Here is a 27327-nt window from a genome sequence, read left to right on the forward strand (position 1 = left end):
CTCTCCCTCTCTCATAATACTAGAACTCGTGGACATTCAAAGAAGCTGAATGTTGGAAGATTCAGGACAGACAAAAGGAAGTACTTCTTTACTCAGCGCATAGTTAAACTATGGAATTTGCTCCCACAAGATGCAGTAATGGCCACCAGCTTGGATGGCTTTAAAAAAGAAGATTAGACAAATTCATGGAGGACAGGGCTATCAATGGCTACTAGCCATGATGGCTGTGCTCTGCCACCCTAGTCAGAGGCAGCATGCTTCTGAAAACCAGTTGCCGGAAGCCTCAGGAGGGGAGAGTGTTCTTGCACTCGGGTCCTGCTTGCGGGCTTCCCCCAGGCACCTGGTTGGCCACTGTGAGAACAGGATGCTGGACTAGATGGGCCACTGGCCTGATCCAGCAGGCTCTTCTTATGTTCTTATGTTCTTATGAAGAAAACTTTGGTCAAGAAATTCTGGCTCATGACTGAAGCAGGCCTAAATGCCTGTTTTGAGGGCAAAACCGTTTTCTTGTTTGGAATGTGAGCAGCAGAAACGCTGACAAGGGCTGAGTTAATCTAAGATGATGCACCAGTCTGAAAAAGGTTCAAGATTTGTTACTCCATGTGGCTAGCAGTGCCACAGTGAGGCTTCCTGTTCCCTGATAAGGCTGGGATCACATCAACCCCTAAAATAATGAAAAAATGTTTCTGCAGGTGTTTGTCTCGTGATCTGTCATTTACCAATACAGATCTGAACTTTTAGAGGCACAAAGTGGAGTGAGAGAAAAGGATAAACCAGAACACAGAACATTTGGGGTGTCACTGTGGTTCAAAAAGAGACTGCAGTAAGTGCTAGAGTTCAATTCTTCATTTAGCTGTATTTTTGCTGAGCTACAAGATTTTCTAATAGGTTTCTGCTTGTTCTGAGGCTGTTGGAGCTTTTTACCTTTTCTTTTAGAGAAGTAGGGATTTCTTGCTTTCAACCTGTCCCTTCTGCAATTTTGAAGCTGTTTGTGACCATTTTTCTTCAAACTAGTCCTTTGGGGCTGCGACTTGGCCCATAAACAACTTTGAACGGATTTTGCTTTTGCTTGTTCCCGGGTGAGCTTTGTATGTCACTATTTTATTTTTCTAACTCCTTTTCCTTTATCTGGATTCCCCTAGATTCCACATCCATCTCTCACCTCTTCCCTGAACACACAGAAACTGGTTCCTTTGAATCGCTTCTTGGATAGGTAACTATCAAATCCTTTCTTTTTTTCTTAATATTTAGGATAAGTAACTATACAGCTGGAACTCAGCAAAGCTTTTAACTAGCTTAGTCTGGTGGACATTTTAGGGGCTAAATAAAAGTAGAGTTGCATAATACTTAAACATACGATTAGTTTTGCATGTCATAATTATTGTTTGTAAAAGTTAAGTTGCATATTGTTCCTCCAAATAGGGTTGCATTTAATACTTAAGTTGCATTTTCATATTTTGTTTTTCCATATAATCATTATTATTGCATATACTGTTCCTTATTTCTGCTCTTCCCAAGATTCATTCATGCATGATGTGCTGCTGATTTCTCTTTGATATTTTTATGCTCATCACATCTACTATACATTTTGGAAAGTTGTTTGCTTGTGGGACACCTCTTAAGATATTGTAACCAAATTTTGGATGATGGTTCCTGAGATCAAGCAGCATGTTTTTGTCTATATTTGGATACAACTGGATACCATTTTGAATCAAGATGGCGGACTGAAATGTTCAAATCTGCAATGATTTTAACCACTTATTTCAAAGCACCATTGATTTTTTGGTTGCTTACAATTCCCAAGCCACACCAGGTACGAGGCTGCTATTATCTTTCATAAACTGAAATACATTCACTGATCTTCTGCTGATGTATTTCAAATAAATCTTTCCAAACAGATTTTAACCTCTTGGGTCCTGTTTGGTCACTACCCTCTTGCCCACTGGGGCAAATTAAGAATCTTATTTTTGCTACTGTTCTCTGTTTTTAAGTGTAAGACATGCTCCACCTCCTGCAGCTCCAGTTGCTATGATCTTGATTGAGAAATGATAATCGATCATCAGCAATGCACCATTTCAAGACCAGCCTTTGTGTATTTACTGAAAGAAGCAGAGCTTGGAAGATTACTTTTAAAAAGGAATAAACTACAATTACTGTTACATGGTACCAAAAAGGAATAAATTACCATTACAATTACAATTTTTCAGAAAGGAACTGATTACTCAAAAGTAATCACTACAGTTACACTAAGTTACTTAAAAAAAACTTTAGTGCCTACAAGGTACTGGCCTTGGCTGCTGCACACCTAAGTCACCTAAAACAACATTAAAAATAAACACAGACACATACAGGGGAGTAGCATAATTCTTTTTATCCATAAGATAGCAGTGGTGGTCTCTCCGCTGGTAAAGGAGGTAGAGAGGGAGGCAGAGACCACTACGCAGATCTTTGCATGTCAAACCAAGTGCAGCCCCCCCCCACTCTCAGCCAGCAAGCATAATCTCTCTCACTTAACCACCTCCCGTAGCCTGTCCTGCCACCAACTAAGGGACACTCATCCAAGCAAACATTTCCCCCTGAGATGCAAAAACGTTTAAACACTGCAAATGCAGCAAAGTAGTTAGGGAGGGCCGCAGAGACCGCTTTGTGTGCCAAGTGCAAACACAATGTTCACAAACACAGGCATACACACACACACGCTGTCATCTTTCACCTCCACAGTTCTTTCTCTCCATTCCGCTGCTGCCTCCTTCTCCTTTATTCTATGTTCTTGCACTCCAGCTCCTTTCTCCCTTCACTCCTTTCTTCTCCACCACCGTCCATTTTTAAAAACAATTTTTTTCTTTACTTCATCCCTGTCTCGCTCTCCACCTCCTCCCTTGTTGCCTCCTACCCACCCGCAGAGCACGAGGGAAGAGCGACGCTGCACAGAAGCCCAGTTTGAGGCACATGATTTTCATTCACAAATCAGAGGAGCTGAAGACTTCCCCTGCTCCCCCTCCAAGTAATGCCCAAAAGTAATGCTGGAAACATTACAATTAATCCTCAAAAGTAATAAAATTACTCCTCATTCTATTACAATCAAAATGTAAAGGAATTAACCACTCGTTTCTCAAAAAAGGAATGAATTACAAGTAATTCATTTTTTGTAACTAATTACTTCCAAGCTCTGGCAAGAAGTGTGTATTTACAAAATCACTGACATGAAACATTTCCTGATTGAGTTATCCTCCCCAAGTCCCCAGCTTCATACAGCAGCAACCATACCCATATGTTAACACCTCCCCCTCAAACAGTGCACACTTGAAGTGTTCTTATGATGCTGTGTTTCTAGGACTCTGCACTGCTTAGAGGCACCAAAATGATGCACAATGCCTGAATGTATGTAATGATGTAAAACAGGCTGTACATGCATTTTTTTCCCAAGAGTGAGGAAATCCTTTTTTGAAAAAAGAAAAGATCAGTGTGAGGGAGGACTTCAGAAGATATTATCTGTTAACCTTTATCAATGAAGTCCATGCATCACTGTTGTTGTTTCAACAGCAGCACAGCTGAGTCAATAAGAACCCTGCTACCAGACAGTCTGCATTTGGTTCTCCTGATAAGCTATCTGTACAACCCAGATGCATGGGAAGTCTGGATTTTATTATTACTAAACCTTTTCTCCTGTATTTGTTAGAGTTTGCTAGTAGGCACCTGAAGTTCATATGCTGATTTATGAGAGGAAAACAACCAGCCAAAGACAAGAAAATCGAGCTTTTCCAAAATCCTTCTTTGCTTATACAGATGCACAATTGAGTCACTGCAAAATCAAAGTGCTCTCGATTTATGAACCATGGCTAAGAAACTGAGAGCTGGACAAAGAGAATCTCAGCAATCATCCCCGTCACTCTACCTTACGCATAGTTAGGGGGGTTACATGAATAACAATACAGTAACAACTACAACAATATAAAAACTATCTAGTTTCTCTTTATTCTGCTCTCCACCTACCAAGAAACCTGTTTGTTCTAACTTGGGTAACAGCCAGACACGTTTTTTTCCACCTTTCCCTTACTTTCTTTACCATCTAGCCCAGCCTTTCCCAACTAGTGGGCCACCAGATGTTGTTGGACCACAATTCCCATCCTTCCTGACCATTGGCAATGCTGGCTGAGGCTGATGGGAGTTGTGGTCCAGCAATACCTGGTGGCCCACTAGTTGGGAAAGGCTGATCTAGCCTGATGAAGAGTTCTGGAGAACTCTAAAGCCTTCACTCTATTTTGTGACATTCTAGTTGACCTAATAAAGGGGTTGCCCTGATATGGATTTTGGAATCGAGAACCATGTTAATGCTAACCACGTTTCTCATGTAAGTCAGGATTTGAAGGCTAGTAAACCCTAGTTAAGATGACATCTGGCTTCTGTTGACCACAGTTAAGGCAGGTGAGAAAGAATTCATGCTAGCTGGGAGTATTTGATTCCATGGACTGCTCTTGATCTCTTAACCACTGGCCAGATTTCTTCTTAACTAGGATTTCCTTACCTTCAAATCCATCAGGAGCATTGCATCTGCAGCAGACAACAAAGGAGGGAGATTTTCTTTCAGGAAAGCCAAGGTGATGGGATGTGCAGGAAATGAAGACTTCCTCCTTTTTCCAGAAGGTGGCAACAGCAGCACATGGAAGCAAGTCAGCAAGAAGAGCCATTAAAAGGGAGGGTGAACCCCCCCCCCACAAAATTACTCTTGTCAGCTGTTTCTGTGCAGCTCTGAAGGGAAATGTGCCCAGTCACCTATCACAATCAGGCCTATCACAACTCTCTTAAAACTCTGTAAAGGCCTTTCAAGCTTAATACTGTGCATAGGCAGCCACAGACTGTTACTACATCAACTGTCGTGACATCAAACAATGCATTTTTTTTACACCCACGGAGCTCCGGCAGCATTTCCTCTCCATCTCTTTCTTGTTCTGGAGTAGAAAAAAGCAACTAGAATGCATTAAGGTCTTTCAAAGCAATATAGATGTTGCAACTTTTACAGATATGAAAAATGTGTAAAGACCACATGCTTCATTTGGGCCTTGCTTTGTAATTAAACGGTGCCCATTTAAACATGTACCTGGAGAATGCAGACAGTTTGATCCTATACAGAAGAACAAAGGAAGATGCCTTATACTGAGTCAGAGCATTAGTCCATCTAGCTCAGTACTGTCTAAAATGACTGGCATCGACTCTTCAGGGTTTCAGGCAGGGGTCTCTCCCGGTCCCACCTGGAGATGCTGGGAATTGAACCTGGGACCTTCTGCCATTGAGCTAAGGCCCTTCCCTAAGTTAACCGCAGGGTTGTAGCTCAGTGAAAATGTTTCTGACTTGCCAAGTGTTTTTAGAGAATTAATTTGATTCTGTGTTGCTCATCCGTTTTGTATTTTTATTTTTTTATTTTATGATTTTAGAATTTTATGGCAAGAACACAAGAGCCTGCTGGATCAGGCCAAAGGTCCATCTAGTCCATCATCCTGTTCTCAGAGTGGCCAACTCAATGTCTCTATAGGAGGCCCACAAGCAAGACCTGAGTGCAGGAGCACTCTCCCCTCGTGCAGTTTCCAGCAACTGGCATTCAGAAGCATACTGCCTCCGGCAGTGGATATATTATTGTACATTGCCTCAATATTCCTTCTGAGTTGTTGTTGTTTTTTAAGTGTAAGTAATAATGAATTAAAACAATGAATTTTAGTTAAAGAACTCAGTCGTCATGATAACGGGGCCTGTTTGGGTTTTAATGCGTGCATGCATTTAATGATATTGTATATTGTGTCAGGATACTTTACATTAATAAGAGGACTTGGCTTGCACAGTAAAAAGTGGGTGAGGTGTTTGGGGTGGGGGTATCCTCAGGTATGGGATCATGAGCAAAACCCTGTTGGGTTTCGGGGTGTTTTGAGCTCCTTAGAGCAGGAGCAGGAGCAGCAGCAGCGCACAAATGGGCAAATAAATACAAGAGCAATGAAAGATGGAAGCTGCATTCAGAAATATTTCTAGTAGTTCTACAGCTAATAAGCAAATCCTAATGCTTTCTATGGGGGCAGCTATGGTCTTCACACATTCTCTTAACACATTTCCTCTTATTTAAGTACACCATCCATTGGGTGCAGAAATTAACAGAAAATGGTTAAGTCTGCCCGTATAGGGCAGCAGATGACTCTACTTTAATTCTCAAAACGAATTTCAAAAGCACGAAAATGTTTACTTGTTTAGTTTTTAGATGTACATCCTGCCCTACCACCCAAAGGGGCAGAGCAGCAAACGCTTACGCAGGGAATGTTAGGAAAACACTTTTGGGCCCCAAACCTGTAATGTTACAGTTCACAACGGCTATCCACAGAGGGCCCCCCCCCAGCTGCGAGACTGATTAAAAGGTGTACAAATATGCAAAATAAATATGGGTGTTGGGCACCAGAAGAGCTGTAATACCAGAACAGATCACAGAGGGATCCTTGAGTCCTGCGTCATGTTATTGTTTTCAATAAACTTCTGCATGTTCAGTTTCCCATTTCAAACTATGGAAAAGATAAATGTGGAGATCTGGACTTTACGAATTATTGTGAACCGATCAGGGTTTCTGGAGTTTGGACCAGGAATGGTTACCTTAAGGTTGGGACCTTGCTCCATGAACTACCATAGACTACATGTGCTGAGGCCACACAGCCCTCTTCGGTACAAAAGAGGTCTGCAACATCAGCCACTGTGATTGGTCACCAGTATGGAGCCTTTGGACTGGCAGGCCTGGTACAACTCCCTGGCCTTCTGCCTTTGCTTTGCCAACAAATCAGTATTTTCTGCACTTCAGGCTCAGTTCAAACTCTGGCTTCAGCTCTGGCTCAAGGATGTAACTCTTGCACAAGGGTGAGGAAACTGTTTCAGCTCAAGGGCCAGACCAAAAATTGGCCCACCTTCCTGTTGGCAGGGAAGCAAACTTGGAGCTGTAGGTTAGCTAGATAACAAACAGATACATTTTCCTGAAATATGGTTTCCTTTTATTGCATATGTTAATTGCAATGGAAATGTTATCTTGGCCTCTCACTTTTTTTTTTAGTTGGATTCACTCACAGTACTGTTCTGCTATGGACAGGATCACTTGTTTTTTCTGCCAGCAAAACCTGCAAACATGGACATGTTTATTGTTTTTCTTTATTATAAAAAAACTGGTCTACCCTCAATGGCCACCTGTTAATCAACTGATGTCATTATGACATCAGGAGACAACTTCAAAGGGGCTCACTGTGAACACCAATCAGCTGATTGGGGTGACAACAAGCCACTTTGAAGTCATCCATTTGCAGGCACAGCTTGGATTCAAACCGCACCTGCAAACTGCCATTTTTTTCTCTGCAGACTGGCAAAAGCTGTCTGCAAAGGCAAAAAAATCCATTTTCAGGTGTAGTATGAATCTAAACTGTATTTGCAAATTGACTTTAAAGATACTTGCTATCAGTGCCAATCAGCTGATTGGCACGGTCAGTGAGCCCTGCATTTTAAGTTCCTTTGTAGTCGTGTTATTACTTGGGTGACTTTAAAAGAGGATGAAGCAAATTAATAGAGGATAAGGATAAGGTTAGGGTGTTGCACTATGACCTGGGAGACCAGGCTTCGAATCCCCACACAGCCATGAAGCTCACTGGGTGACCTTGGGCCAGTCACTGCTTCTCAGCCTCAGAGGAAGGCAATGGTAAACCACCTCTAAATACCACTTACTATGAAAACCCTATTCATAGGGTCACCATAAGTCGGAATCTACTTGAAGGCAGTCCATTTCCATTTTTTTTCAAGGCTATCAATGGCTACTAGCCGAGTTGACTGTGTTCTACCTCTACTGTCAGAGGCACTACACTTCCGAATGCCTGTTGTTAGGAATCACAAGTGGGAAGAGTAGTGCTGTTGTACTCTATGTCCTGGGTTGCTGTCTTCTGATTGGCCACTGTGAGAACAGGATGCCTAACTAGATGGGCCTTTTGCCTGATCCACCACGGCTTTTCTTAGGCTATTATGCCATCTTGGCATCATTGTCTCCTGTATCTGCTCTTAAGATGCTGCCACCAAGACTGAGTCAACATACAAGACGCTCAGTACAAATGAACGTTCATTAGACAGAAGACCTGCAACCTCAAAACAAGGCTACGAGAGAGATCTTAAGAGCCCTGCTGGATCAGGTCCATCTAGTCCAGCATCCTGTCTCCCACAGTGGCCAACTACTTGTCTACAGGAAGCCTAGAAGAAGGACATGAGTGCAACAGTACTCTCTGCACTTGTACTCCCCCAGCAACTGGTATTCAGAGGCATAACGTCTCTGACAGTGGTGCTAGAACACAGCCATTGTGGCTAGCAGCCACTGAGTGCTTTTATGGCAGAGCACATGCAGCTTGACTGCCAAGGAAATGTCAACTTCAAATTTACCACTGGTAAGAGGGCAGTTCTTTAACAGCTAAGCATGGCCCGGGTCCTTAGGATACTCCCCTTTCATTTGCCTTTGAGAAAAATCCCGAGGGACCGGTTTGAGTTTTCATTCCACACTGGTCTACTTACTATTCATTAAGCCTGCTTCACTTATTCGGCTGGTGTTTAAATAGCTAGCTCTGCAATTCTCGCACACCGCCATTAAGCACTGCTTTTATGACACAGGCATAGGGGTCAGAACAACATTTCTTGCAAAGGAACTCAAGGGCAAGCTACATGCTCTGTGCCACTGTACATCAGAGAAATACCTGATGGTACAAATTAGAGAAGAGTTAGTGCAGCCATTTTAAAAAAAACAACACACCAACAACCAACCCTACATGCAAATATCAATATTTTGTTACACAAGCTAGACATACTAATCAGTGTTTACAGAAGAACAGCATTAGGATTCATTGTTCATAAAACACTAGTAATGCTGGTTTGGCATTGTTGCTCACAAAGGGATTTCTTCTACAGTGTAATTAATTTTCAGGGAAATGCTGATTAGCGTAGGCCAAAATCCAAGCCCTCTCATGCTACCCTTTTCCCTTGCTAACAGACATGAAAGCAAAGAAGCGAAAGGGAACCCTCCTCCCCGCCCCAGATCATTGTCTGCAAACTTCCCCACCTTACCATGCACATTATCTATAGCCGACGTCCTTGGTGATAGCTGATGCGAGGGAGGACAGGGTTTAATCCTGCACTGAACAGGATCGCACAGCCAAGGCAACAGGATTTAATCCTGTTGATGAGCAGGGGTTAAAACCCTTTGCAAAAGCCGTTTGAAGCAGCTCTGTGGTTCTCCAGTGGGTGGGCATGTGGTGGCAACGGGTTCCTTTCTCGCATTCCACTGCCACCCACCCACCCACCCACTTGCTTAAAGGAGAAGCATGGAGCTGCTTCAAAGAGGCTCAAACAGGAGCAAGTCTCCCAATGCTCCCCTTTTAAACCTCTGACATTGGGGGTTTAAAGAGGGGAGCAGGGAGAGATTTGCAAAGCCGCACAGATGTCAAGCGTGTGACAACCTAAAGACATGTGACTGACAGGTGGCCACGTCCAACCTCTCAAATTTGGCCTGTGAGGCTGATCCTGATAAGGTTCTGGCCCATGGTGCCAAAAAGGCTTTACATCACAGATATTAAGCCAGAATATATATTTATTTCACAAGTTTGGTTACCCACTGCAGCTTATGCTAATGACTTGTTATCAAGGCATTTGAAACATGTTGTTTTGCCTATCAGTACTGTAGAAAATCATGTTGCTGTTCTTAAAAGCCCTGCACATTTAAATCTAATGAAATTGCCATTGGGATGGGTTGGTGGGACGGCCAGCTTCCAGCCATCTTTGCTGCTTAATGCAATCTAATAGTTTCCTCTTTGGTGTGAAATTTTAAACTTAAATCATAGTTCTGAGCTGTCTGCAATGGTGAAGTAAACTGCTTCACAGTTACTCTGCGCTACCGCTTCACAACTGGGTAACAGCCTAAAAAAATTATAGAGATTTGCATAATTTGCCAGGTTTCCCTTTCAAAAAAGAACATTCATCCTCCACTGATGGACGCTGAGCAGAAAAAAAGTGTGCATTTTGTTCTATCACATCCTTCAAGCTTCTACTTAGGACATTTGCCAATTAGCTACTGGTGTATGTTCACAGTGCTGGTACTTGTGTGCAAACCGTTATATGCTTGAGACCAGGATAACAGGGTCTTTCCCATTATATACCCAACTGATCACGTGAGCTCTGCAGGAGAGGACTTCCTGCAGATTACCATCTTATCTGGACATATGTTCTTTATGATATAGCAATTGGGGCTTTCGCATGACAGCACCTACCCTGTGGAACTCCCTCCCATTATACATCAAACAGGCCTATTGAAGATCTTCCTGTTTCAACAAGCTGAAGTGATTTTTATCCCAGTCTGTATCTGTACTGGATTTCAAATGGTTTTTATACATGTAATGGTTTTAACTGTTTTTAAATATGTGATGGTTTTTAATTGTTTTTTATATATGACATATATATGACATCTTTATGGCCTGGATTAATGGTAAAGGGCGTTTAGAACAATTTAAAAATTACATCAACTCTATCCATCCATCTACATCCATTTACATTGAATAGTACAAATCCACACATCCTTTTTCTTGATGCCCTTCTCACCATTGAAAACAAAATAGCCACTGATCTTTACAGCAAACCCACTGATGCCCACACCTATCTAAACTGGAAATCCTGCCATCCTAAGCATATAAAGAAAAACATTGTGTATAGCTTAGCTCTGAGAATCAAACTTATTTGCAACAACAAGGATAAATACTGAGGAGGATCATTGAACTTAAAGAACACCTTCTTCTGAGAGGATATCCTCCACATGTTATTGATTGCAACATCCACTGAGCCTCCATTCTGTCCAGAGAAAACCTCCTCCATCATAATGAGGTGGCAAAGAACAAAGAACAACGGATTCCATTTCTGGTAGATTTCCATCCAGCAGCTCCTATCTATCACCGAGCAATCCGGGAGAGCTACCCATTGCTAACAAACTCTGAACATCTTGCTAGAGTCATCAACCAGCCTTCTGTTGTAGTGTTTCGCCAGCCTCTTAATTTGCGCAGACTGTTCGTGAGAGCTGTGCTTAAGCCACCTATCAGCAATCCTGGGTCACAGCCTTGTCAGTCCAAACGCTGTATCACCTGTGTGTACCTCAGGGAGACAGCTACTTTCAAAAGCACTAGGGCAGGCAGAACATATTACATCAAACAGAACGTCACCTGCAGGTCCTACAATATAATTTATGTCATCGAATGCAAAAGACCAGGATGTCATATCCAATATGCAGGAAAAACCACAACTGACCTATGCACACGCTTCAGAAACCACAAATCGGCAATCTTGACAAAAAAAGTGGAGCAACCAGTTGCAAAACATTTCAACACTGAGGGCCACAGCCTGTTGGACTTCTATAACAGCTATAGAGATGCCAACAGATCCAGCAGCATTGACTAAAAGGGAGAACCTTTGGAGATACTCCCTGGACACATTGGCACCACATGGTCTTAACCTGGAGGACAGTACCAGCATTACTTAGCTTCTGCAAATGAAGCCCCTCTGAGCATTCCATCCTCAAAGCTCTGTAACTTCCACCTCGGTAGCAGTATTTGTATATTAGCAGCTGATGAAGTCGGAAGCCAAAACATTTTGGTAGAACAAGAAAAACCTCTGTTTTGTTAATCACAATTACGTGTGTGTGTGTGCATATATATATATATATATACACACACACATACACACACATACAATTGCTTTGTGTACGTTTTTATTGTACTGTGAAATCGCTTTGAGATGCTTCATAGCATTCATTCATAAATGAAATAAATAATAAATATTACATTGGTTAATTTCATACCTGTTTAACTGCCATGGCTCCTAATCAAGATACCTGGAAACTGTAGTTTTATGAAGCGGCTGCGCATCTCCAACATAAAATTCTCCTCCTCACACTGCAGTTCCCAAGAAGCTGCCTTATATCGAGTCAGACCATTGGTCCATCTAGTTCATTACTGTCTACACTGACTGGCAGCAGCTCTCCAGGGTTTCAGACAGGGGACACTCCCAGCCCTGCTTGCAGATGCCAGGGGTTGAATCTGGGACCTTCTGCATGCAAAGCAGATGCTCCTCCACTGAGCTATGGTTGTTTGCATGCTTCTTTGTAGTGTGTCATAGCAGTTAAACCAGTATCAAACTACTTTAAATGTGTAGTGTGGAGGTCCACCGTGAATACAAATTCTCTTAGGGATATCCTTTCAAGAAAGGTTTGGCTACCCTCTTTCTCAGTATCTTATTTAAAGCAGATTTATTCTACACTTACAAAATGCATATGAGTGGATGTGTAATCCAAATTTACAAGCATATTTAAACGAAACATTAAACCAGTACTTACAGCAGATAGTGGGGGGAAGGAGGAGGATCCTAATATTTATCCTCCTAGCCCTGTGCAGACCTCACTTTTCCCCCAGGAGCTGCATGGATGCTTTGCTTCCTAGGAATACTGAGAATGGAGCTTTTTTATTTATGCACTCTTTCCCTTTCTTTCCCTTCATCAAAAGATTCTAGTGTGAATAAAATTAATTCATACAACTTAAAACTAACAAACAAACATAATAAAAAGCCAACAAGCTAAAAGGAGGAAATGATCTGGAGTCATTTCAATCCAGCTTCAGATCCAGATCCAGCACCAAGACTATCTTGGTTGCCCTGGCTGGTGACGACGTTTCTTGGGAGAGTGCAACCTGGTTGGCTCTCCTTGACCTCTCAGTGGCTTTTGACAATGCTATCCTCTTGGAGTGGCTTCAATGTATTTTATTTATTATATTTGTTAAGACGCTTTTCTCACTGAAGTGACTCAAAGCGACTTTCATTAAGAATTCTGATAAAAACACACAGTCAAAAGCTTCAGTGGTTGGGAGTATTGTACTCATGGTGGATCCCTCCCCTGAGGCCTATTTCAGAGTAACAATGGGGAACTATTGCATAGCGCCTTGGGGCTTAACCTGTGGGGTTCCCCATGCTTTATAACACTGTTCTTCAACCATGGGTCCCCAGATTTTGTTGGACTACAACTCCCATCATCCCCAGCCAGTGGCCAAGGATGATGGGAGTCCAACAAATATGGGGATCCAAGGTTGAAGAACAGTGCTCAGGAACATCTACACGAAGCCACTGTGAGATATCATGAGGGGACTGGGAGTGAAGGGTCTTCACTACACCGATGACACCCAGCTCTGTCTCTTCATTCCATCGGGAGGGCCATGACTTAGTGGCAGCGCATCTGCTTTACATGCAGAAGGTCCCAGGTTCAATCTCTGGTATCTCCAGGTAGGGCTGGGAAAGGTCCCTAACTGAAAACCTGGGGAGCCACTGCCAGTCAGTGTAGACAATTCTGAGCTAGGTAGACTAACAGTCTGACCGTCCATAAGGCAACCTCTTATGCTGTTCTTCCCTAATCAGAAAAGGCTCGTTCAGGTACTTGACCACTGCCCGGAGGCAGTAGTGGGCTTGGTGCCTCTAAAAAAGGCTGATTTCCCCCCATGATTTCAACATAAACAATGCTCTGTAAATACAGTTGGCTAGATCCACATACTGCTGTATGTCTGCTGTTTACTTCCATTGTATTTGGAAACCTGTCCCTTTCTATTATTCACCACTTTTTATTACTTGGAGCGAAACATGCAATCACCTTAAAACTGAAGCATCTCTGCCCAAAATGTCTCTTACTCATAATTTTTTTGGGATGGAAGATCCAAGTTTAAAGTTGCAATAAAAATATGACTCTCTGCAGATATGCACTTTAAAACTTAAAAGGTTTCACAGCCAATAAGGTCTCCAAGTACTTCACAGGGACTAAGTTAAAGCAGATCTGCAATAAAAGATCTGTGGCCCTGAGTAGCCTGCTCTGCTACAAGTTTCTCACTATTCTCAAACCTCTGGGGAGGGAAATGTAGCCACTTGCTTAGTTGCCTGAGGCATGAAGGTCTGAGCATGAACTTCTTAGCCTTGATTTCCTCTCATCTTTGTGCTAAAGCCCCCTCCACCTCAAAAAGAGCTTCTTTAAAGATGCTCACACTCTTTGGATGAAGCAAACTTGCTCATATCAGTGGCTTTGTCTCCATTTTTGTGAATAGATTTGCTCTTTTGAGATATACCCTGAACAAGTCTAAAAAGATGGGAATTTAATTATGATTCCCAGTTATTTTATTTGTTATCAACTAGGGGCTATGCCCCAATTGCTCCTCTTGCCACCCCCCTCCTGCGATGGTAACCCCCTAGAGCTTCCCTTTCCTGCTCCATGCAACTAAGCTCTTTGCATCTTCAGTGCCATTTCTGATGCCACTTCTCCCCCCTATTTGGCAGCCCTGCTTTGCATCCGTTTTTACCTTCACCACCTTGTCCATTCCCCTCCCCCCTCCTTTTCTGCAACCACCCCTTGCAAACAGACCAACCCAATGTTTACCTCCTGCAACTTCCTCCTCCCACATATTGCAACTCCTAAGCACCCTTTCACCTTCTACCTTATTATGAAGCCACCGGCCTCCTATTGTTCAGCCCCTTTTGTACCCATTTTCATCTACAACCCCATTCCATGCCTCCTCCTCCTCCCTCCTTTTTTGCATCCCCCTTTCTCTCCATTTTTACCTTCACCCCTTTTCTTTCCTCCTCCATTTCTCAATTCTACCTTACACACAGACCACCTCCATTTGCCTCCTCTCCCTCCTGTTCTGTAGCCTCTCTTTTCACCCACCATTTTAGACAATGAGAGAGGCTTAAGTAAAGTAGGAATGGAGAAACACAGAGGAAAAAGGTTTGGTTTTAAACAATGGGAGAGGTTTGAATAAAGCATAGGTGGAGGACCACTGACAGTAAAGCAGGGATGGAGAAACACTGAGAGGAAAAATGTGGTGGATTTCAAGAGAGAGGTTTGAATACAGCATGACAGGAGTTGGGAAAGTCTCTGTTGTACAAGTGTTAGTTTTTTGGTGTAAGCTTCTGTGATGTAGCCATCTCTGCTATTTCTCCTTGTTAAAACGTAAGTCCTCAACCTTCCATGTTCCTTCCTTTCCAATCTAGTCAATCCTCTCCTGTTTTTTTTTAAACCACCACTTTTGTCCTCTCACTTTCTGCGGCTATTGTCACAACTTCACCAGGGTAGGAGAGGATCTCAGTATTGTTAGAGTACATGCAGACATAGTTCAGAGGCCACCCCCACTTTGCTCCTCCTCCTTCACGTTTCCATGGAGATGAGGTCTGCCCCTCCAGTGTGATGACAATTTCGTGCAAATATAGTATAGAGAGAAAAGTGATGACGGTTTTTTTCTGTATAGTCTTGCCTACAGTATCTTTTCAAATGGATGTTTTTGAGTTGTCCATAAGGAAATGCGCAAGTTACAATGTTTTTACATGGAAAACGGTGGAAAATGTTATTGCTACTGACAATGGATTTCTGTGAGAATAATGGTAATGAGTGTTTTATAAATATTATTTCTGTGACAGTATTTTAAGATTTTTATATGTTTTTAGTATGATTTATGGGTTGTTGTCCTAACCTTCTTGTAATGAAGCTCCTGAGGAAGGCCGGTGCTGACCAAATCATGTTGGGTGTTAACAAAAAGTGCATTACTCTTTCTTACACATCTTGAGATTGGTTCTTTTTTTTGTCTTTGGCACTGCAGTATGAGGCTCTGAGGGAGCTGTTGCTTCAGCAGTGAAGCAGCTCAGACTGAGCTTATAGAAGAGCTGGAGGCTCTATCTCTCCCTGGCTCTCAGCCAGGCCCTGACCTGCGCAGGGGCTGACACACATTTCCCTGTCTTTCTAAGTAGCCTCACGCGCAGCTAGCTAGGCACTTCACTAGCAGTCTTGAACATCCTGCATTACTCAGCATCTCTTCTGCTTTTGCAGCCCTAGGGATGATGGCAGATGGTCCCAGAGCCTGCAAGGCCATTGGGGCGGGGGCCTCCAGTCCTGGGGTGGGAATGTCTAGGTCTGAAGGCTTATCATGGTTGCTGGCAATACATAGATCTGCTTGAGGGGTATATCTTGCTCCATCTGCTCTTCCTCCAAGGAGACCCTGAGTTCTAGGTCTGGGTACGGCTGAACTCAGGCAGTTTTCCAAATTGTGAGATGTAACATCATATGGAACTAGTGCTTCAGTAACTTTCGTAAGGATTTCTGTTTTCACCTCTTAACATTTTATAAGCTTTAGAATCATTGTCTTTGAAAATTGACGGAAGCATTGCCTGGTTTATTACGGTCTGTATAGGCTACGTACCTAGACTCCTCAAACTATATTTCTGCCTTTGTGAAGTCTGAGTGACTACCAGCATCCATCTCTTTTATGTATATGACTATGCACTGGGTCGGTGTATATACACATACGGCTTGCTTTAAATGAACAGGTAAGGGGTAGGGCATGTGCTTTGCATTCAGAAGTTCCCACTTTAATCCCTGATGTCTTTACATCAAATAGGGATGAGGAACCTGTGGCCTTCCTGCTGTTGTTGGACTCCATCTCCCATCAGCCCCAGGCAGCATGGCCAATGATCAGGGATTGTAGTCCATTCACATCTGGAATGCCATGGATTCATCATCCTTGCTTTAAGTATTCTTTAATTGCGGGTTGGGAGTAAGAGACAAACCCTTCAACCACCTCTCTTTCAGACAAACATTGCACTGGGCGACAAATCCTTTGCCTATCACCTTATTAGACTGGGGATGGTGAACCTGTGGCCTTCCAGATGTTACTGGCCTGCATGGCCAATAGTCAGGGATGATGGAAGTTCTAGTCCTAAGAACATCTAGAGGGCCACTGGTTCCCCATTCCTGACTTAGAAGGATTTCAGGTAGGAAGGCTAAGAAGGTTATATGCCCAAGATCTTGGAGAACCACTTCCAGTCACACTACTGGCCTAGATGGACCATTTCCATTTGCTCATATATGTTCAACACAAGGATACACATTAGATTTTGATTTAGACTTCAGGTGGGTCAAGATTTCCAAAGAAGTCATATGGCCCAATGGTGGGGCTGAATAACGTCATGTCTGCGTAATGTTAAAGTCAACGCATCGTATGAGAAAAGGCAGAGATGTTAAACTAGGCAGAAAGTTTGTACATAGGGCCATGCAACATTAATCTCTCTGCCCGGGTACTTCCCTGCCTCTCTTCAGTCCACTGCTTTGAGGCTCCGGACAGGGGGAACTAGCAATAGCTTGCATGCACTAGGGTAGATTTCAACTGCTTATCTGTGGCTGAAGAGGTTTCTCTCGTACAGCCGTTGCTTCCCCTTCCTTTGGAGGACAGGCGAGATGGAAAAAGAGAGAGCATGACAAAGAAGTAGGAACTTGTTTCCTCTCTGGTCCATGTGCTCTCTCTCTCTCTCTCTCTCTCTCTTATTGTCCCAAGGCAGCAGCTCAGGAAGAAGAAAGGAAACAGAGGTGTGCAACAGCAAGGAGATTATTTCCCCTCCTCTTGCTCATTTCTCTTATTTGCTTTCACTCCTGGCTGCGAAGCCAGTGGCGATGTGGTGTGGAGGTGGGGGAGGGAGGGAGAGGGAGAGGGAGAGGGAGAGAGAGATAGAGAGATGTGGCAATCAGTAGTGGCTGGTGTGGTGGGCAGAGCTGTGAAGCTGCCTGCACAGCAGCCAGCATTGCTATAGCTTACTGGACAATGCTTGGGTGGGACAGGGGGGCAAGCAAGGTTGGGGCAGCGCAGATGTACCAGTGGAACCAATCCAGTCTTCCTAGCCATGCATCCACACAGCCCTGACCTCGATGGCACCATGCACCCGTGCCTTCCATATAAGTGGTAATCACATCAGTGCTGGGAGGGTGCTGCCACCCCATTAACCCAACTGCTACTGGTGGCAATCAGTTGGATTCAGTCCACCAGCTGCCAGCCCTAACAAGAACCAACATGTATACCACATTACCCTGCAGAACTGAAAGTGCAATCAACCTGTTAAGCCTCCGTTAGTGGCCAGCATTAAATTTATTGCTATTCCGAATTGCTTGGTCCCTTTGTTACTGTACATCTTTAAGTTTATTGGCTTTGTATCTTACTGCATTGCTGCTTTATAGGATGGAGACCGACCAACCGACCGACCGTCCGTCCGTCCATCCATCCCAGATGGACAGACGGATGGACAGACAGAGATATATAAAAATAATAAATAACAGTCGTCATCATCATAATCAGTTTCTATTCCTGTGTCTGCCTGTCCCAGAAACAGTTAACATGCTACCAGAAAATACTGATTTGTTTGCTAGGTGCATTCAAACTTCTCCCAGTAATGACAAACAAAACCTGACATCCTAGTGGAAATGCTCTAACGCTGGATTCCACAATTTGCTGACTTCAATACACAGTTAATTGTGTACAGAATGATAGTGGCTCTTGTTTGAGGGGAAAAAGAAAGCCTAACATGCATTTCAAATATGCAACTAAAAAGAAAGTAGATACAGAAAGTTGCAAAATACTTTATGAAATCTGAAGCCTAATATTAAACAATGATTTACTTGTAATAGGAACGCTTCACACAGTAATTTTTAGGAGCACACCTGTACATCATATAGGCATATGGAAGCTGTGACCGGCTGAGAATCCCTATTGATTATATACTCCAAACCAATCATGACTTTGCCTCTGGGCAAATGGATGATGAAATGGCTCAATGAAAGTGATATTTTAGCATCCAAAACAGAGGGGCAAACAGAGGCAAGCAATCACTCACTGAAATGCTTAATCATGGAAAGCTTTTTAAAAAGTATTATACCAGCATTTCTCAAAGTGAAAAATGGGTCCCACAAGGACATGTTAAGATATCAGTAAGGGGAATACAAACAATTCTGCATGCAAATTTGTGAAAAAGCCTATATAAAGATGGACTCTCTCTAAATCATAGGTTTGCTGGGGAAGGGTGCTGAGAGTTCCAAATACGTGACTGACATTTTAAGGTCGGGACACAGGAGGAACGTAAAAGAGGTGCTCAGTTCCATACATTTGCTCCTATTAAGTGGAATCTTGCATTATGAGAAGATGGCAGAGAACAATGCAAAGGGGATATGAGTTATAGGTATGGAGAAGAGGAATCCAGGAGCAAAGGAAAAGAGAGAGCAGGAAAGCTATCAAATAATATCCTCTGGCAAACCAAACCAGGGGTAAGGAACGCTTTTCAGCCGAGGGCCACATTCCCTCCTGGTCAACCTTCTGCAGGCCACATGCCAGTGGTGGGTGGTGCCAGAGGCAAAAGTGGGCAGAGCAACAAACATAAATTCTAACTTTGTGAGCAGTAGGCTAGGCCGCTTTGTTTTTAAACCACATCCATCTATTCTCCATTCAGACAAGCAAAAGGCGTCATCAGCGTTCAAGGACACCTTCTAGACAGGTAAAAACACTCCAGGAGGATGCAAAGCAGGACTGGTGATGGATGTGAAGTGATGAGAGGGGGTGTTGCTCGTGAAGGAATGTGGTGTGAGAGAGTCCCGAGGGCCAGACAGAGAGGCTTGGAGGGCCATAAGTGACTCCCGGGCCTGAAATACGCCAGCCCTGAATTACATGAATGTGTCAGCTAGAAGATAGTAATTACAAACTAACACACCTACAAGGCAAAAGGAAAGGTTGGATAGAATCATATTATGATGAGGAAAGCAATGCAACCTGCTTATTGATTTTTTCCCGAAGAATAGGGAGACAAAGTTGTTTTATTCAGAAGTGTGGCTTCGTTATTGGGGTAGAAGAATGCAGGCAACTCAGAAAAGGCATTTGGAGAAAAGTCTCTGTCTAGCGCAGGCGTGGGGAACTTTTGGCCCTCCAGATGTTGCTGTCCCATCAGCCCCAGCAAATCAATGGCCAGGGATGATGGGAGTTGTAGTTCAGCGACATCGGGAGGGGCAAAGGTTCCCCATACCTGCTCTAGTGTTTAACCTAATGGCTGGCTTCATAGCTTTTGAACTGCTCTCTTTAAATGATATCCAATAGTTTTGCTTTTCAAGATCAACCATAAATTCCGTGGAATCCGACACTGTGGCACAGTGAATGCATAGCACATTTCACTGCAGTTGTAATAACACTATTTCAGAATTCCATTGATTTGCCCAGTTCCCATTGACTAGTAGGCAATTATCAAAGGACAATAAGAAGACCAGAAGTTGCTCATTACACATCCCTGAAGATTATTTGCAACACTTACCTCAATTACTCTTGAATCAAAATCTTCATAGGTTTCTGTTGGTAAAGAAGATGCATGTCAAAGATTTACACCTCACACACACACAATCTTCCAAAAACAATTTAACTGCACAAAATATTACCTCATCTAGGCCTGACCTAAGCATGATCAAGCCATGTGGAGTACATGCATTCATGCAGATGTTCTGAGGTACTAACTCATTCAAAAGGTGTTTACTATTTTTCCTGGGTTATCTCTGTACACTAGCACACAAATGATCTTTGGTCCAGGTGAATGGTGTTCTAACACTGCATACGCAAGAGCCATAATGTGCAGCAACAAAGAACTGGTCATATGGAACTTCTGCACAGGTAAATACTTTCCATGTGGCTGTGTTAAGCTTTAATCCGGCTTTTCACTGGCTTGATTCTCACATAAAGCCAAACCATGATTTGGTGCTATGGAAATTAGACCTGTGCTCATACATTCCCTCCTCCTCCCACACACTCTGCTCAGATACTTCCTGATTTGCAACAAACCATGATTTGCTGTTGCATCCAAACCAGGGAGCCCTGAAGTCAGTGGGACTTGTTTGTAAGCAAGAAGTTTAGAATCAGAGTGTTAAAGAGAATTCCCAGACAAGCCCAGACACTTTGCATTCAGACAGTCACAGGTTCAATTCTTGGTGTTCCTTGTTAAGAGAATTGGGTAGCAGCTATCAGGTGATGTGAAAGTCCCTGTCCAACACGCTGTCAGTCAGAGTAAACAACACTGGGCTAGATGAACAAATAGTCTGACTGAGGTCACATCAGTACTACACATTTAAGAACATAAGAACGTAAGAAGAGCCTGCTGGATCAGGCCAGTGGCCCATCTAGTCCAGCATCCTGTTCTCACAGTGGCCAACCAGGTGCCTGGGGAAAGCCCGCAAGCAGGACCAGAGTGCAAGAACACTCTCCCCTCCTGAGGCTTCCGGCAACTGGTTTTCAGAAGCATGCTGCCTCTGACTAGGGTGGCACAGCACAGCCATCATGGCTAGTAGCCATTGATAGCCCTGTCCTCCATGAATTTGTCTAATCTTCTTTTAAAGCCATCCAAGCTGGTGGCCGTTACTGCATCTTGTGGGAGCAAATTCCATAGTTTAACTATGCGCTGAGTAAAGAAGTACTTCCTTTTGTCTGTCCTGAATCTTCCAACATTCAGCTTCTCTGAATGTCCACGAGTTCTAGTATTATGAGAGGGAGAAAAACTTTTCTCTATCCACTTTCTCAATGCCATGCATAATTTTATACACTTCTATCATGTCTCCTCTGACCCGCCTTTTCTCTAAACTAAAAAGCCCCAAATGCTGCAACCTTTCCTCGTAAGGGAGTCGCTCCATCCCTTTGATCATTCCGGTTGCCCTCTTCTGAACCTTTTCCAACTCTAGAATATCCTTTTTGAGATGAGGCGACCAGAACTATACACAGTATTCCAAATGCGGCCGCACCATAGATTTATGCAACAGCATTATGATATCGGCTGTTTTATTTTCAATTCCTTTCCTAATCATCCCTAGCATGGAATTTGCCTTTTTCACAGCTGCCGCACACTGGGTCGACATTTTCATCGTGCTGTCCACTACAACCCTGAGGTCTCTCTCCTGGTCGGTCACCGCCAGTTCAGACCCCATGAGCGTATATGTGAAATTAAGATTTTTTGCTCCAATATGCATAATTTTACACTTGTTTGTATTGAATTGCATTTGCCATTTTTCTGCCCATTCACTCAGTTTGGAGAGGTCTTTTTGGAGCTCTTCGCAATCCCTTTTTGTTTTAACAACCCTGAACAATTTAGTATCGTCAGCAAACTTGGCCACTTCACTGCTCACTCCTAATTCTAGGTCATTAATGAACAAGTTGAAAAGTACAGGTCCCAATACCGATCCTTGAGGGACTCCACTTTCTACAGCCCTCCATTGGGAGAACTGTCCGTTTATTCCTACTCTCTGCTTTCTGCTTCTTAACCAATTCCTTACCCACAAGAGGACCTCTCCTCTTATTCCATGACTGCTAAGCTTCCTCAGAAGTCTTTGGTGAGGTACCTTGTCAAACACTTTTTGAAAGTCTAAGTACACTATGTCCACTGGATCACCTCTATCTATATGCTTGTTGACACTCTCAAAGAATTCTAATAGGTCACTGAGACAGGACTTTCCCTTGCAGAAGCCATGCTGGCTCTGCTTCAGCAAGGCTTGTTCTTCTATGTGCTTAGTTAATCTAGCTTTAATAACACTTTCTACCAGTTTTCCAGGGACAGAAGTTAAGCTAACTGGCCTGTAATTTCCGGGATCCCCTCTGGATCCCTTTTTGAAGATTGGCGTTACATTTGCCACTTTCCAGTCCTCAGGCACAGAGGAGGACCTGAGGGACAAGTTACATATTTTAGTTAGCAGATCAGCAATTTCACATTTGAGTTCTTTGAGAACTCCTGGGTGGATGCCATCCGGGCCCGGTGATTTGTCAGTTTTTATATTGTCCATTAAGCCTAGAACTTCCTCTCTCATTACCATTATTTGTCTCAGTTCCTCAGAATCCCTTCCTGCAAATGTTAGTTCAGGTTCAGGGATCTGCCCTATATCTTCCACTGTGAAGACAGATGCAAAGAATTCATTTAGCTTCTCTGCAATCTCCTTATCGTTCTTTAGTACACCTTTGACTTCCTTATCATCCAAGGGTCCAATCGCCTCCCTAGATGGTCTCCTGCTTTGAATGTATTTATAGAATTTTTTGTTGTTGGTTTTTATGTTCTTAGCAATGTGCTCCTCAAATTCTTTTTTAGCATCCCTTATTGTCTTCTTGCATTTCTTTTGCCAGAGTTTGTGTTCCTTTTTATTTTCCTCATTTGGACAAGACTTCCATTATCTGAAGGAAGACTTTTTGCCTCTAAGAGCTTCCTTGACTTTGCTCGTTAACCATGATCTATGGTTTAAAGCACTATGATACTTCTTTCAGTTATATTTCCCCCCAAAGAATTACTGGAACTGTAGTTCATGAAGGATGGATGCTGAGAGTTGTATGGAGTCCCCTCTTCCCCTCACAGACCTACAGTTCCTAGAGTTCAAGAGGGATTGATTACTAAACCATTCTGGGAATTGTAGCTGTGAGGGGAATAGGATTCTCCTAACAACTCTCAGCATCCATTTTGCAGTTGATTGGAGAGACACACATTCCCAGACATGGATCACTCCCAAACATCTATTTCCATCCACTAAAGCAATTTTTTTGGACCAAGGAGGCACATTTGGAATTTTGAGGAAGTGCCATGGGTGCCCCATGGAAAATGGCTGCTGTTGGGTGTGTGGCATAACACAAACTGGCTGCCACATCTAAATGAGCAGAAAAGGACAGAACACCAAATGGTGTGAGCATACCCTCCCATCTCATACACTGTGGATTTTTGAGGGAATATTTATGGAGATCTTTTGTGAGTGCCACAGGAGGTACTGGTGGGCACACTGGCACCCATGCATGCTAGGTTGGTGACCCCTGCTAAAGCAACAGCAATAAAGAAAAAGAGATAGGAAAAGATCCATGCTGCAAACATTCATAACAGAAATGTCAACTTGCATGTGTGACAAAAGGGAAGAGAGGAATGGGAGAGGCAAATTTAACAAGGAAGGCAGTTTTTGAAACAGAAGTAGTGAGAGTCGGGCCATGTTCAAACGCTGTATTTCTTTTGCCCCTTTTCTGTTGATAAAAGGTCTGAAATGTGTTTAAAATCAGCATGCCATGTTATGAAGCAAACAGGTTATGTGCAGATCACGACATTTGTTGTTATATTTTGAGCTGCTGTCCTGGCATATGCTTTTGGCCAAAGGAGTATTGTAAGCTGGCTGAACAATCGTGTAGATCAGCAAGAGTTTTAAAGGCTAACAGGAGCGGCCAGGTTATAAATGTCTATCATGCCGACAGTATTATTTTAGAAATGAATATTTTGAATGACAAATTATCAAACAGTTTGCAGTGATTCAAAGCAACCAAATAAACAGGCACAGGACTTATTCGGTATGTGTGTCTGTAAAACTAAAGGGGGGGGAGGGAGGAAATGGGGAAAAACTGCCCCAGCCGCTTCAAATCAGTCATCATGTCTCAGAGTTAATAGCCATCTTGCCCTGCATTTCAACTGAAAAGGCCGCCAGGAAAAAAACAAAACTGTAATCAGTCAAATGCAATCATTGTAGCATCTCTGAAGAGTTAAGAAAAAAATACTGAACCAAGGCACTTTATAGAACACAAGCTTCCAAAAACTTGCCAAACAGCCCATTTCCATGCAGTTTTGCCCACTGCAGATGTTAAATCACCACCACAGCCAATGAGAAGGGTAGGGGACTTGCTGTCTGAAACAGATGGGATTACAGTTGATGTGGTATGTGCTGTAAGTGAGTATTCTGGAGACCTATCTAATACAGTTGCAGGCTCCTTCAGGCAAGCAAGGAGAATGTGGAAGCAGCATGTCATATCAAAGACATAGCTCTAAAATGTTATGAACCTCTGGGGCCCCAAAGCATCGCAGCTCAGTCGCGGAGCATATGTTTTGCATGGTCCTGGGTTCAATCCCTGACATCTCCAGTTCAAGCAGATAAGTCCTCTGCCTGCGACATAGGCAGCTTCCTATGTTCTGATTATTAGATTTTCTTGATGTTGTTTATCTTATCTATATTTTTAAATTATCTATTGTACACTGCTTTGAGCAACTAGTGTGTCCGTGCGCATGTGTGTATATATTACTATGCTCATATAATTCCTATTGGCCATTTACAACAACAAAATGCAACATTCCACATATTAATAAACAAACACCACCATTCAGTAAAATTGTCTGAGGAAGTTCCTTTAGAAACACATCTGGGACATCCAGAAATCAGCAATTCCAAATTCTTCCATTCTCTTTCACATGTCACGTCCACATTCCCCCTCCTGATTTACATTCAGTCCAACAGAGATCCAAAAATGATAGGTTTAAATACATTTTGGGAGTTGGTAATGCCTCTCCTGGGGCTCCAGGAACCTCCTTACTCGACGCAACGCACCCTAGGAACAACATGAGGGCTGCACGGAACCATGAGAACTAGGGAAGGGTGAGATCTTTTGGGTCTAGCAAAGGTTACAGTAAGGTCAGAGCTTTGGCTAGATATGGACGTTCCCTTCCGACTGTAGAGTCTTGTTGCATTCTTCAGGAAAGGTATATTCATCCTAACCCTTGAGCTCCTTTCTCTTCTTCTCGCTGTATGACTTGATGCAACTGTGAATGTATCGTAGGTTTAGGGTCTCTGGCTTATTCTATCTATAGCGTTAGGGAATGAATGACTGGGGTAAAGTCCAACGCTGCTTGCATTGACTGTAATTGTAAAGGTAATATTTTTCCTGCTTTCCCTTTTAATAAACCAGTATTTATTTTACTCTTTGTGTGCTTTATTAGGATTGAGAGTAAGGTTATACATGCATAAGAGTGAGGTTTCATTCCAGCAAAAGTTTCCACTATACTCTCAGGGGTGGCTTTTGAGTTTCCAGTGAGCATATACACATGTGAGGATTCAAACGTACACGTGTAACAAGGGAGCAGGAGAAAGTCTCTAGTTATCAGTATTTTTTTCTCCAAAGTCAGCTCCAATCATTTTGTAATGCTAATTCTTCTAGATTAGCCTTCTATTTATGTATACAGCTTGGTATTAGCGGTAGATAAATATTTCAATAAAAGCAAAATAAATATGGCGGCTTCATGTGAACCTTCTTTCCTCTGTTAAGGCTGTAATTCTGAAAACCTACTTACCTGGAAGTAAGTCTCGCTGAGCTCAACACACCTTACTTTTGGGGAATGTAGGAAGCTGCCTTATAGGGAGTCAGATCCTTGGTTCATCTAGCTCAGTGTTACCTACACTGGCTGGCAGTGACTCTCCAGAATCTCAGGCAGACAGGCATGTCTAGTCCTACCTGGAGATGCCAAATCTGGAACCGTCTGCATTCAGTGCAGATACTCTCTGAGTTACACAGACATGCACTGGATAACTAGATGAGAGCTAGTTATCTTACCTCCAGTAGGGCTTGGATCGGGGGGTCCTAGACTGACACCTCCCCAAGAGCTTCCGGTCCACCCTCTCTCCCTCTTCACCCTTGTTTTTCTTTTCTTGTCCCACATTTCCTGCAGGTGGATCCTTTCTGCCTGGTGCTTCTGCTGCTCCTCTTTATCTCGCTGACTGATTGCCTGGACAGCTCCTTGTTTCATCAGAGGAGTGTTGAGGCCAGGCCAAAGGAAACCCGAGCGTCCTAAGGGAATCACAGCACAAGAATAACCATCACGTAGCACTTGAAAAAAGTTGAAATGGAAAATTAAGAAAAATAACATGCATGAAGTATATAATTTGTTGTTATGTGCCTTCAAGTCGATTACGACTTATGGCAAGACTATGAATCAGTGACCGAAGTATATAATACAGACATTTATTTATTTGCAGATATATAAAACTGCTTCACAGGCAAAAGCTAATGAAGTGTTGTTCAATTCGATAAAAATAAGGTAAGATAACTCAGTAAACTAAAAGCAATAAGCAACATTTATTTAGTCGACTTGCAGGGGAAAGGTATCTCGTTTTGGGACTGGGGAACAGGGTACACTTCAAAATAAATACATGCTACATTTATGTTGTTGTTATGTGCCTTCAAGTTGACTACGACTTATGGCGACCCTATGAATCAGCGACCTCCAATAGCATCTGTCATGAACCACCCTGTTCAGACCTTGTAAGTTCAGGTCTGTGGCTTCCTTTATGGAATCAATCCATCTCCTGTTTGGCCTTCCTCTTTTTCTACGCCCTGCTGTTTTTCCCAACATTATTGTCTTTTCTAGTGAATCATGTCTTCTCATGATGTGTCCAAAGTACGATAACCTCAGTTTCATCATTTTAGCTTCTAGTGATAGTTCTGGTTTAATTTGTTCTAACACCCAATTATTTGTCTTTTTCGCACTCCATGGTATGCGCAAAGCTCTCCTCCAACACCACATTTCAGATGAGTTGATTTTCCTCTTATCCGCTTTTTCACTGTCCAACTTTCACATCCATACATAGAGTTCGGAAATACCATGGTCTGAATGATCCTG

At 42.9% G+C, this 27327-nt stretch overlaps 1 protein-coding gene across 1 annotated transcript in view; it reads right to left on the minus strand.

Moving 5' to 3' along the window:
- The window catches only part of MRPS5 (mitochondrial ribosomal protein S5), a 78079-nt gene that overhangs the window by 32198 nt on the left and 18554 nt on the right, over nucleotides 1-27327 (minus strand). The window contains exons 4-5 of the mRNA XM_061626471.1: nucleotides 26262-26495; nucleotides 20212-20246 (exon numbers count right to left, since the gene is read on the minus strand). Of these exons, the coding sequence (XP_061482455.1) occupies nucleotides 20212-20246; nucleotides 26262-26495 (269 nt within the window). The remainder of the gene's footprint in view (nucleotides 1-20211; nucleotides 20247-26261; nucleotides 26496-27327) is intronic.

This window comes from Rhineura floridana, chromosome 4 (assembly GCF_030035675.1).
Source record: "Rhineura floridana isolate rRhiFlo1 chromosome 4, rRhiFlo1.hap2, whole genome shotgun sequence".
Taxonomy (NCBI): domain Eukaryota; kingdom Metazoa; phylum Chordata; class Lepidosauria; order Squamata; family Rhineuridae; genus Rhineura; species Rhineura floridana.